General features: G+C 44.4%; 1 protein-coding gene across 6 annotated transcripts in view; it reads left to right on the top strand.

Annotated features, from left to right (window-relative positions):
• The first annotated feature begins 305 nt into the window (after positions 1–305).
• Positions 306–13,432, top strand: part of RUNX1 (RUNX family transcription factor 1) — a 176,164-nt gene continuing 163,037 nt past the window's right edge. For 2 of the 6 annotated variants that reach the window (XM_056329713.1, XM_056329711.1), the window contains exons 1-2: positions 308–472; positions 661–774. In XM_056329713.1, coding sequence (XP_056185688.1) covers positions 720–774 — 55 coding nt within the window. In that variant the 5' untranslated portion in view covers positions 308–472; positions 661–719. Of the gene's footprint in view, positions 473–660; positions 775–13,432 lie in introns of all 6 variants that reach the window. The other 4 variants (XM_056329710.1, XM_056329709.1, XM_056329712.1 and 1 more) reach the window with 3 other exon arrangements.

Below are 13,432 nucleotides of genomic sequence, written 5' to 3'. Positions count from 1 at the left end.
TACTATTGAATAAGCAGCAATGAAATCTCTATCAAAATAATCAGTAGTTCCAAAAACCACAAACAACAAAACAAGCAGAGTTGAACTAACTCAGCAAGACCATTTGTAGCATCAGGGACGGTGAGTCATTTTTTTTTTCCTTCCCTCATCAGACTCCATCGCTGCCTCTCGCAGCCCCAGGGAGGGCAGGTGGAGTGGGTAGGGCATGACTTCAGAAAGTTAAAAAAAAAAAAAAAAAAAAGGTCGACATCACTCAGGTCACATGACACAGAGGGACCAATGGAGGCAAGTTCTGGAAAGGGGAACAGTTAAATTTGTAATTTTGGTTGTGTGAAACACTTCTTTGGGCCTCATAAACAACCACAGAACCACAAGTTGGGTACAGAGGCAGTCACACAAGAGCGGGTCCGGGATATTGGTCAGCAGGCAGGGCAAATCGTTTTGACTGCAAACCACAGAGTTTCGTAGAGTGGTAAGCATCATCAACCACAACCGATCCGCTATTTTTTTTTTCTTTTTAAGAAACAATTTCGGAGTTCTTTTAGCAAAAGAACCTTATAATCCGCTTTGTGCAGCTCCTGAGGCACCAGGATGAAACAGAGCATGATGGCTGGGAGGAGGGTGTTAGCAATGACCATTCTTCATTTTTCACTCCCCAAGGTAGAAGAAATCATATATTCCTTCATTGTAAAGAGAGAGTGAGTTTTAAAGAGGAAACAATGGCTTCAAACAGCATATTTGAGTCACTTCCTTCTTACCAGCACTTCTTGAGAGGTAAGTGCCATTCAGACTTTCTAAATATACTTTTTACTTTCCCATACTTAAGAAAATGCATGCCTGGAGAGTATCTTGGGACATTCTTGTAGTACACGCTTTTTCCCACTTCAGTTTTCTTTGAGGCGCTCTCATCGAAGCTAATATCTGAGCTTGCAGGAATACCATCTCATTACTTATCGGTCCGTTAAAGAGATTATAACAAGGATTCATTTAAGCTGTTCAAACAGCCATTGCATGCTTGTGAATTTTCTCTTCATAAATCAAAGTGTGCTAGAATAACTGACACGAATTACCGCAGATACAGTAGCAGTAGCACAAGCCCCTTCTGATTCTCTTTGGCAGAATTATGATTTTTTGAGCCACTGCCATGAAAAATGACAGCCAACAGCGTACAACACATATTACAGGCTGAAGCACAGGGAGTGAGCAGCAAGCTGGTGCATACAGCCAGCAGAGCGTGATGCTGTCTCACTTATGCTAGACCATCAGCCTGGGTAAAGGCACGTTCAACGGGGAGAAGTCAGGAAAAAGCTTAGAAACCTGCTTAAAGTTAGTTGCAACTCACATGGCTCAGGAAAAGGAGCGGCGTGGACAAACTCTGTTTCTGTTGATGCCGCGCAGGTCTCATGACTGAGAATTACTGGCTGCAGCCACCCTGAGAGAAATGAAGCAGTCCTGTAAGGGCTGAGGGGGGGAATTGAAGGGGCTTCACCCAGCAATCTGTCTGTTTTCACCAGTGACCAAGTGTGCTTAGAGGCTCCTTCTAACATTCTCACAACCCCCCGTGGAGCTAATGGTTTAGTCATGGGTTATTCATACAAGTAAGCCAGGGACTGGCACAAGAATCTCGTCCTCTTCCTTGTAGCTACCTTCCTAAATAGCTCATGCTACAGCATGAACTTTTCCCCTTTCCACGCAAGCCCTCTGACCGCTCAAGCCCTTTTTGCAGCAGGGCTGTGCCCGTGCAGATGACAAGGCACACAAAGCCCGTCACAGACCGCTCATCGAGCTTGGCCAGGGCTGCAGAGAGCAGCACTTCATAACTCTTTATAGTTACAGACTACAGTTTCCCGGCCTCGCTGGCGGTGTCGGTGTGAGTCATGAGTTATTCGTATTAATAAGCGGGCTGGGGAATGCGGAAGGCTCGTCCCAGCTGCTGTGTCACAACAAGCAGCAGCTCCGCCGGCTCCCTGACGCTCCTGCAGATCAGCGCTCTCCGAGCGGGATGTGAGCGGAGGGCAGCCTGCCGAAACGCTGGCCGGCTCGCCTGCCTTGCTTCAGTTCTTCCCTTGCCCTGTGTCAAAAAGTTTTTCTACATCTGTCTCTCCTGGCACCAGAGGGGAGCTGAGTCGCAGCGGGCTGTGTGAGTCACTCGGGCTCGCAGCACCTTCTAGCCTGGGCAAGGGAGATGCTGAAGGGTGAGCAAGAAGTGGCTAACTGCTCTGCACCACTCGCAGCTGGCATTTCCTCAGCACCCCTACCAAGCAAAGGAAGCAATACTGCTAGAATAACAAGAAGGATCTTCCTGCATTTCCTCAGCCTTTTTTCTTTTTTTTTTCTTTTTTTTTTTCTTTTTTTCCTTTGTTTTTTTTTTAGCTCACCCATTTATTTACTGTTTAATCTGTAGCACAGGAAGACATCTTGAGGAAATTTTGTGCTTCTGATGAAATAACAGAGTCAACCTCATAGGGCAGTGCTTGCAAGTGCCAGAGCACAGCCAGTCTGTGGGATGGGATGGGGACAGCAGAGGCCATACCGAAGGCAGGAGCCCAGAGAGCCTGAGGGCAGTTAGTTGGAGACCAAAGACCAATTTCTCCAGAAAAGAAGGAGTTCCACTAAAGCCAGTTAATCCAGAAAGTGATTTATCTCAATGTTCCAGAATGGGTTTTATTATCCTCCTTATTACTGATCTTATTATTGTCATTAATATTTCTATAGTACCAGTATTCTGTATTTCTTTGGACTAGGCTAGAAGTCTGGCTAGGCTAGAAGTCACACATGATACTTTAAGATCTCCATCCAGTTTTGGCAACCCAGGTACAGATCCTGGTATGTACCCAGCACATGCAAGATAAAACTCCCTCTGTACAGTGCTAGAAAAGCTTGGGCAACAGTGCTTTGCTTGAGTTATAAAGCAAATGTTTAATCGTTGCGAAAGAATATTGTGTTTGAATGTGGAAGCCTGTGACAGTTTTCCAGCAGTTCCCTTTTTGTTCCTTTCTTTACTCAAATGAACTTCGCACAGTTTCAAAATCCTGGGTGCAGCAGAAGTAATGCTTGGGCCTCAGAGCAAGAAAAATAATCATCCCTAGGGTCCGTTATTCTCACCCATATTTCTCAATAGTGTTTAAATAGACTGGTCATTCGAAATGTCCAAAACCATCTCTTTTCTTTTTTTCCCGCCAAAATGTATTGCACTTTCTCTCTTAACTGAAATCGTGAAGTAAAGGGAAAAATAACAAGTTGTTTTCTACCGTGGATTTCGCTTTATCAGTCCGTGCAGTTCTGTAAGAAGGAAATCCATAACTCTTTTTTAGCCTGATACTATGTGAAAATTGGGAAAAAAGAGGGGAGTGGGGAAGCAGAACCATTGTTCCAGCCCCTGCGAGCAGTGACAGACACAGAAAGCCTGACATATTAATTGAATGTGGTACACCACAAAGGATATGGCCCTTTTTCTATCACACCACACCAGGTCCTGGCTTCTGCCACTAGGTAAAGAAATGAGGATTATACTGAAACCTCCAGTGGTGTGCTCTGCATACTGAACACATTCAAATACTTACTGGCTCTGCTTTTAATGACAGCCTCATTTTCCTAATGGCCTCTTTCAGTTTACAGTCTGGGCTTGGTGTTAGGAGTAGAGGGCAGGAACATTTCTAAGTGTCTTGCTGCACTGCAACCCGCAGAAAAACATCACTCCATCTCTTACTCAAATCTAGGACTGTATCAGCAAGGCTGTAGTTAAAACTTTTATTCTAGGAAGTTTCATAGTATAAGGACAGATTGCTGCTTATATTGAGGGTTCAGTGCAGGTTCACGTGTATTGGCCTGGTCAACACTGTGATGCCTTTTGGACAGGGGGGCCAAACTGAGACCTGTTGGAGAGTCTTGTATTAAAGAGTGCATGTATCCTTTTTAATTACTAGTAATTACATTACATAGTCCCACCCCGTAACATCTCTTAACTTCTCAAGGGTGTTAGACTACCCTGTAAGGTTTCCTAATAATTCTGCCTACAAAGCAAGACAGAACAACTAATCTTTTTGCAGTGTTTTTATGGAGCTCTAAATAACATGAAGCATACTATTTTCCAGGAGGGCACTTTGTCCTCATTTTTCCTTCTGCTGCAAGGTCTAATTATTACAATACGCAAAGAAGGTTAATTCTGGTTTTGCCTTTATTGTATTTTTTATTAATTAGTGAAGGCAATGAAGACTTGTGGAGCAACGCTTTGTTGGTTTCTTATCAAATGGAAATAAACACCAGCAGAGCACTTTTACAACATAGAAAAATACGCTGTGCATACTTTCTTCATAGTTCTAACAGGCCAAGTAGTGCCCAGACATTGTGGGCTTCCTCCTTTGCAAATGCTAAATAAAACTGTAGCAAGAAGTTCTTACTGCTCTGGAGGACATCCCTGCCTGAACCTGTGAACTACACCTAAGCATACTGCTTCTCTTTGAAAGTTAATGGCTCTGGCTTGCCTTGTGATGGGAATTGTGGTGGTAGATACCTAAAGTCCCTGGTGCTGTATGTGAGCGGAGGAGTGAAGTGATCAGAGGCTCCCTGTAACCAAAGTCTACATCTACTGTCTCACGCTCTCGGCACATGAGACCTCCCTAGGACTAAACATTTATCTGCAGAGGGTGCTGAGTGAGGAGCAGGGTAGCAAGCTGGTAATTATATTAGTGGTCCAGAACTGGTGACATTGGCAGAAGTGGTCATATACTAGAAGTAACTCTGCCAAAGACACGTTTCTCTCGGAGACACGTGGTACCCAATCCTGCCACATATTTTCATTCACTAGCCCTGTAGAAGAAACCTATCTTATCACGATAGCATAAACTACATCATCACTGCATAGAGGAGAAAGTTTTCCAGCACCTTTGCAGACTGCCTGAACTGTAACAAAGAGTTAATTTGTGTCAGCATTATAAATTACTAACTGCATCTTGTGAATAGGAAATTGAACTAAAGCTCATAAAAACCTTGGCTTACTAGAAGAAAAAGCTTGCACAATGCCTGATTTACACAGCCTTCTCTCTCTTTGAGCCTTTTTTCATTTAAAAGCCTTGAAAAACATTGCAAGACCTGAACACAGGAATTCCTGTGAAGCAAGGGGTAAAGTATCTGACAGAGATGAATACACTGCTTTGGTAAGATCAAGAGATTTTATCTTGGGCCAAAATATTAAACCGAGTGTTTAACCAGTCACACTCAGTGTACTGATGTGTTGTGATGACAGCCTTAGCAAGGACTTAGGGTTATGGCTGGCTTGCAGATTGCCCAGACTGATTTACCCTTTATCATGTGGCTGTTAATAAGAGATTGTTGGATGGCAGCTCTGCCTCAGACTGTGTTTTACCACAAGAGCCAAACTCCAGTTCTGATGTAGCTCTCTGGTGGGAAATGAAAGCATCTTCCCCACACTGCCAGTGCATGCAATACGAATAGAAAATAAATTGCATTTTTTTCATGACAAGAAGATAATTAAGGTTTAGTTTGACTGCTAAGGCGTGACCCCAAAAGAAGTCAGCTTACCTTTAAATGCATGTGAAGGCCAGTTACATTGGCAAGTTTATAACAGCAATTTATGAACCCCTGAAGACTTTTACTTCAGAACACAGAATAAGTATCTGCATCATCCTCCTATTCAAGAGGGGAGACATACCCAAACCAAGAGTGGAAAAGAAATTACTGTTCTTGGATTTAGAAATAGACATACTTGCTTTTAACAACTAAACAGAAGCCATCCTAAGGAAATGGCAAAGGTATTTTTTTTGTAAAAAACAATGAGGTTGTTCCACTGACAGGAGAAACTCTACTGACCTGGACACTGCCACAGGCAGAGGGGATGTGCTGGGTCCCGGTGGTCTCTGCTGCACCTCCTAAGCAGTGCCTGGAGGGCTGGGCAGGGGTCTTAGCCTGAGGTCTTCTTGTGCTGTCATGGAGCACAAGGGCGAAATGCAGAGTGGGCTCGGGAGCTAAGGGGGAATGCCACTGCCAGGGGAAGTCAGGGTGGGCTTGTGCTCCACAGAAACTGCTGGTTGCAGTGCCTCACTGAGTGATAATTGGAAGTTGTAGGAGGCTGCCACAGAGTACCTGACTGGCCCTGGTGTAGGAGGAGGGCTGCACTATGCAGCTGTAACAGCCTCCATCAGCAGCTTGTGCTGCTTGTGCCAAAATGCATAGGTGCCTGCTGGGCTTCTGGGCAAGGGCAGCAGAATGCGTCCAGATGCCCTGGCAGGAGGGCAAGGGAGAAGTAGCTCTGGCTCTGAGTAAGAGGATGGATTGAAGCTGGCTGCAGAAGGACCACCTGCTCTTTGAATCTAAATCCCACCTGGTATCTCCGTCTTCTCAGTGTCCGCACAGGCCTCCTGGATGCATGGCGCAAGTTTAAATTAGGGTGTGCAGCATTTTGGGTCGGGTGGCTGCCATGACCGTCAGGCTATACACACAGAGACAGCACACTGTAGCATGTGGTGGGCGAGCTCAGGCCAGGCCATGCAACCCCTTCACTGGAGGGGAATGAGCCTGAAGGATTTTCTGTGTTCCTGCACATTACAGTGTGCAAGGATATGTCTGCACAGATTTTGTTTTGTGTTTTTTTTTATTTACTTGTGTTTTCTGTTTGTTTGGGTTTTTTCCTAAAACAAGTCTGACAGTCAGCTCACCCACTCACTCCTATTCCTTTATCTGTGCTTAGTCCATGGGGCAAGGTACAGTGGAGATTCTTTTAAACAGTGGCTGATTACAGCCTCAAATTCATTGTCATAAAATACCATTGAAACCAAGAGTTTAACAGGATGCTTAAAACAGCTGGGTCTGTATATACATAACAGTTTCTTAATATGTACCAGTCAGGTAAAGAAAAAGCAGCTTTGGAAGGGTTAAGTTCTCCTTTTGTCTCTCACTGCTGTATTTCAGAGCATAAACAGACCTCTGTTAAAGCTTGGAAAGAAAGCTTCCCATGTAAGCATGTCTGTCATCTGCAAAATGAGTTGTGGCTTCCTCCATGACATCTGGTACTGGCCACTGAGAGAGACACACCACTGGCTATCTGAATCACTGGTCTGAGAGAAGGACAAGAAAACATTACACTACATCATTACCTCTTCTCTCGTCTTAAGAGAACGGATAATATTTGTGTAGACTTGAGTCAACTTCCCAAATAGTAGATGAGTAGTAGGGATATCTCCCCTCTGAAGTGTATTAGTGAACTGTATGGGATGACAACAGTGGTGGTGTTTGGAGCAGTAGAGCACCTACAAAAGTCTACAGTATGTTGGTGAAGTCCCTGCATGCATCAGCACACCCACAGTGATATTGAATGCAAGACACATCATTCTTCCTGCTGGTGGAAAGGAGACTAGAAATTATATATACGGATTCCCAATGTAATCATTTTTCAAAATAAATACCTTTTCTTCCACTTAGGTCCCAGTAAAGTAAGGCCTGGGCTTATGACCAAGATACATTTTAGTCCAAAACATCAAATTCTGTATGAAGAGGTATTCAGACAATTGAAATAGGAAAGAAAAAAAAGAGCATAGGAGAGCTGACTGTGAAAGCAAGGAGGTAGAGAATGACAGTAGCTGCTACCTGGTAGAGTTTCCAATTCATCCTTAATACTGTCCGCAGGGCTCACCACTTCTGCTTGCAAATGAAACTCAGTGAAATTGGGCAGTTTCACTTCATGAAGATCTGTGAGAACGTTTTCTACAGCTTTGATCTATCTGGGGTTTTTTTCAGCCTGTGCTTTTTGTTTTGAGTTTCTGATTCCAGTGAACCCAAAAGCAGTCCGAGTCAGGGTCTTGGGGCTTTTTCTTTTGCCTTCTCAGTATTTTGTCTTGCAGTGTGTTTTCTGTTGTCTGTTTTCATGCTAAAGCTATGATTTTGAGATGTGCTCAGAAGCTGCCCTTAGGTAGGGTTTTGACTGTAAGTTGAAAGGCTCTCCTCTCTTACAAATTGTTCCATGAATGCAGTGCGAGGAAACTTGAAATCTGTCAAGTTTTATGTGATTTGCCATAAACATTTCACTTGGCTATACTTAGGGCAATCCCTGCAATGCTTGTCAAATCAGCAACCTCAGAAGACATTGACCCAGCCCTTCAAGTGTCTTTTTCTGGTCTTTAAAAGAGAAGGATGACCATTTGCAAAATACCTTGTGTGTTCGGGCCAAAGTGGCACACCGTGTTCGGGGCGAAGTGGCACACCATGGGACTGAGCGTCTGTTTCCTTTGTGACAGATGTTTTGCACCTTCTTATGCCAAGTACCACCTGCACCTCTCATAAGTCCATTTTCTAGCCAGCTTTATGGCATACACCTGCGCCGTGCCAACCAGATGCATGCCTCAGAGGTATCAGGGCAATTAGAGAAGCCTTGAACAAGCACCAAAGGATGCAGAGCTCCATAAGTGTTGCTAAAGTACCCTGCGGTCACCCACTTTGGCAAAGGCAAGCGCTGCAAGCATGCTGAGTGGGGGCTGAGAGTGGGGTGTCACAGCCTCTGCGGTGGGCAGACCAGCCTCCGTGCCTGTCAGCACTCAGGTCGCTATTTATACTTGCCGTAGTGTCAAAGGGTAGTGAAAGCCAAGCTGGCACATCAAGATGAAGGCTTTCATCTCTCTAGCAAGGATAACACAGATGCAATCACATGGGTGTAAGTCACCACCAGCCAACCCCTGGAAGATGTCGGCATACACCGTGGTGGTGCGCGGGGGCGGGACACATACCTCTGGGTTTTCACTACCGTTACTATATGAGCTAGGTAGATTTAAGCTGGCACTGCCTTACTCTCACGTGCCTGCAGGCATGCTTCCCCTTTTCTCTCTAGACATGACCAGGAGCACAAAGCATGCTCCAGAGCCGATGTTTAGGATAATATCATGGCTCCACCCAGACAGGGACAAAATGGCCATCAACTGCAGTGGGGATGTGCCTGTCCTTTGAGAACAAGAAACCTGAGAGAAAAACATGAAGTTAAGAGTAGGACAGATGACCCCTGAATAATAGTGTTGACACGAGGGCTAAAAGTAACATAGCATTAAGGTGCAAGTGTAATTCATGCAATGCCAAGTAGCAGAACTATGGCTTGAGAATGAAAGTTTTTGTCTCTTTTACGTAGGAAATATTGGTGTAGGACGGTTATTTATGGCATATTTTGCAAGGCTGTAGAAGGAACTTGGGGTGGGCTGGGATTTTTCCTCTGGTTGGCAGTTGATTTGTACCTGGTTTATACATCATGGGTGTACACATCACCCAATGGACAAGTGAGGTGTATTTCCTCAGTAAACAGTGAGGACAGACTCTAAAGAAGCACTCTTTAGCATGTACCATCTCCTGGTCATATATGGAAGGACAGAGAAGGACAGGACTTCCATGAGTGCAATCGCAGCTTTGGAAAGCAACCCTGAAAGCACTTTCCCAGTAAGAGGCGATGAGGAGCAGGCCTCACCTGCACAGCCAGTCTCCTCACGGCACGGCTGCCATGGCTGCTGACCATCTGTCCATGTTGCACATCATCCAGAGCAGGCTACCGATATGAGACTACATGCTACGCCCAATTCATAGGAAGAGCAATTTATTTTATGCGCCAGTTACTAGATAATATCAGACTTCTGTAAAATGCTTCTGTTTTTCAGGACTTATACGTAAATGAGCTTTGGCTTTTGCATAGGCTGGGTGTAGCAGGATTCATATCTGGAAGATACACTTGAGTTAAGACTTTGTTAACCCCATTTGCACAGGGGGTCGTAGAATCAGTTACTGCAATGTAGAGTGGTTTAATTGCTCCTATATATATTGACCAAACACTTTGCAAAGACATTCAATACCACTTTGTCCATCACACCTCTGTGGACTTGGAGGCAGGGAGCTGTGGAGGTTACTTCATGCAGAGTCCTAGTCAGACCTACATCCACCAGATCACTCCGCACACTTCTAGACCAACCTGATTCCTGTGTTGTTGCCACCATTTAATCTGAACCCAAGCTGTGCGGGCAGATAGCATGTGGGAAGCGTTCTGCTTATGACTCCAGCTAGGGAAAAGGGGTGAGCCTGTAGGTAGGTTGCCCTCTTGCTAGAGAACGGACAGCACAGCGAGCCACCATGTGCCATGCACCCCACATGCTTTCTAAGTACCTCTACTAATGCAGCCTGGAGAGATGGCCACCACTGAAAGGAAAAAAGACACCTTAGCCTCTTCACCAGTTGGTTCTCTCTTTAGTTTCTGCACCAAGCCTGTAAAAAGTGATAATGTATGGTGTTAAAAGCACACATATTTTTTACACTAAGCATAAAATAAGTTGCATATTGAAATTAAGATTCAGGCCTTATATATGAACAGGAACTTATTCTGGCTGTGCCTCCCTGCATTGGAGAAAATGGTTTTCTTTTCAAAATGAAACAGGGTGTTTCAAGTACACTATGTTGGCGTATTGTGGAAACTAAAGTATGTGAATGGCTTGCCTAAGTAAATAGAAAAAGTGATAGGATAAACTTTTTGAGTTCAAAAGTGATGAATCACTTAAATTTTAGTGTAACAATCAGAACTTTTATTATTGTGTAGTTTTTCTACACAATCTTCCTAATAGGGGTTGCAATGGAAATAGTCATTTTTTTATAATTTCATACACAGTCCAAACAACTTTTGAGGAATGATATTATTTTGTACTGATATTTTTAGGTGCATCTATTTTATGCTATGCAGCAGAAAAGCTACATTACCTTTTCTAAACAACATTAGCTGTTTCTAAACCAAACAGCCTCTTTTCTTTACTGTGTAGGATTAATCTTTACCAGTATGAACGCTAAGTACATTCCCATTTGGGAGAGTGCTCTGCTGTAACTAGACATGTACCAACAGGTACGGTTCCCCTGTGGGGTGAAGTTATGTCATTAGAGAGATGTCTACATGAGGAAAGATGTTTTAGGTTCACATTTTACTGAGGCAATTAAAGCAGCCTAGTATTTTGTGTACATTGTATCCAATCTAAGAGCCAACGAAACCAGTGGAAAGACCTGGCTGACGTCTTTGGGCATGGGATGAGACCTGTGATGGCTGTTCTCCTCCAGGTAAAGGTGTTAACAACCTCAAGCTCTGTCACTGATGGCCTAGGTCAGCGGTCCCTTTACGCACAGCTGCCCTTACACTTTTGTACACATGAAATACGGAGGGGTGAGGCTGGCTCCCCTTCCGTGCCGCAACCTGCCTTTTGCTTCAGAGCTGCATCCTGGCCCTTTCTGCCCCATTTTACCATGCTCACAAGAGCTGCGGAATAAAAAATGGCATTGTGCAAGTTAGAGATCACATTTCCAGCCAGGTGCTGATGGGCTGACTCCTTTTTACAGGCTGGCTAGGGAAGTTCCCTCGCGCTCCTTCTTCTAACAGCTCCATGATTCCGGCACGTCCCCTATGCACATGGAGAAGGGCGAAGCAGCTCCCAAGGCCCATGTCCTCCAGGTTTCACTGTGTAACTGCTTTGACTAAACCACACCAGCTGGACATCAAAAGCACTATTTAAACAGAAGCAGTTGGAGTTTTTTCAGGCTGTTTCATCTCCCCTTTCAGCCTTCAGAAAAGCCCACTCTAACCAGAGGGATTAGGAAATACAACAGACCCCCGCTGCATCTGAGGGGGTCAGCCAGTATGGGACCAGCTCGGGGCAGCGGGTGGACAACTCAGTCTGCCTGCTGCTTTCATGACATCCTGCAAAGGGCATCAGGGAGCCAGGGCTGTTCCTGTTCTCCACTTGGGTCTGGGGATAATCAGACAGGTTTGATTATCCATACGGCTGGGAGACAGCTTCCCCCCTGGGCATCTCCACCCCATTCTCCGCTCTGGTCAGAAGTGAGAGCAAATCTTCACATTTTGGTCCACCGTACCTATGGGTAAATAGGAGCTCCTTCCATGGCAGCAGTGTGGTTTGGCTTCACCACCCTGGGCCAGCTAAAATAGGTAGACGGAGGTGAAAGGGTCTTCCTCAGTAAACAGTTTTTCAACACCATTTTCCTCTGCAGCTTATGAATTATTCTCTCCCTGTCAAACATGCTCTCATTTATTCTTTGCTAATCTCTTCAGCAAACACTGCTTAGTCTCCAGCTTGTTCATGAGCAAATCCTGGTATATGCCAGAGTCCCCACAGGAGTGACTTCCCTGCATGGGTCACACAGCTGCTGACTGAGCAGCACACATGGCTAACCAAGGCAACAGGAGGTACCAGCTCCGTAGGTTTTCTTCCAGCACATGACTTAAGTCAGTGACTGAGCATTCCTGCCTAAAACTGTAGCCTTCTCTGAAGGTTCAGGCTAATACAACCTGCTTTCACAGAGGTTCTGGTAAAAAAACATCCAAAACATGGTTTAACAGGAGTTTGTTGTCAGATTTCAACTTGTTTTCAAGGAAAATCTTTTCACTGTTCCTTAACTTGTTTTCTGTCTCAAGTCCCTCACTTGTTAAGGTCTGAGCCCCTTTTCTGGCAAGGCATTGCTAGATTATTTTTATTTCCCTGCAGAAAATGCAGGCAACATTAAAGCATCCCTTATTTGAAACTGCAGTTCAAAGAATGAATGAAATGAGAATTAGAAAAATAACCTGTATAAAAACATTAGCTGTCCTATTTTAGGAGATAATTAGCTGTAGCAAAGTTTCCCTCACTTATTTTTCCTTGGTGAGAAAACAAACTACCTTGTCATTGAGGTTTTTAGAAAATGCTGCTGTTTGCAAGATTTGCCACAAACAAATTAACCCAAACATTTCTAGTGTATGACTTACATTGCTAATTTTACTGTTAGTTTTCATTTCTGCATCTGAAGACCAAAATGCTTCCAGTTATCATATAGTGAAGGAAAAATAAACAAACCAGAACAGTGGATCACAAATTTGAGTGCCAAGAAGTATGCACACAAAAAAAAATCCATACCAAATGTTTCTTACCAAAACCCAGTGGAGAAGGCAGAGTGAGAAAGGAAGAGACCAAGATGGGGAAGAAGTCTTTTATTGTGTGTCAGAAGTGGCATGTCTGACATAGCCCTTCAATCAGAAAAGCTACTTTTCCTTAGCAGACCTTTGGGATATAGTACTGTTTCCACTGGGTACTGAATTTTCCTGCTTGAACAGGGCATACTCCCAGTCAATTGTAGCTGACACGATTTCAGGGGATCAGTGGGTGATGGAGACACCAAGCCCAGCTGCTGACATTTGAGACACAGGTGCTTGGAGCTGCCTTTGCCAGTGAGCCAGCCAGAGCCAGAATAATGCAATATAGGCAGCTCCCACAGGTTCTGCCCCAAGAATAATCCACTGGCATTTGTTTGGAGTATTTTAGAAGCTCGTTGTTTGAGCTAAGTCCCCCATTTTTCATAATGTCATCTTGCTGCCTTATTAAATTACCAACCTTTTCTTCACTGGTGTCTTCCAACTGTGGTTAGA

This window comes from Falco biarmicus, chromosome 2 (genome assembly GCF_023638135.1).
Source record: "Falco biarmicus isolate bFalBia1 chromosome 2, bFalBia1.pri, whole genome shotgun sequence".
NCBI classification, from domain to species: Eukaryota; Metazoa; Chordata; class Aves; order Falconiformes; family Falconidae; genus Falco; species Falco biarmicus.
The sequence above is the reverse complement of the archived record's forward strand: the minus strand, read 5'-3'. Positions and strand labels throughout refer to the sequence as shown.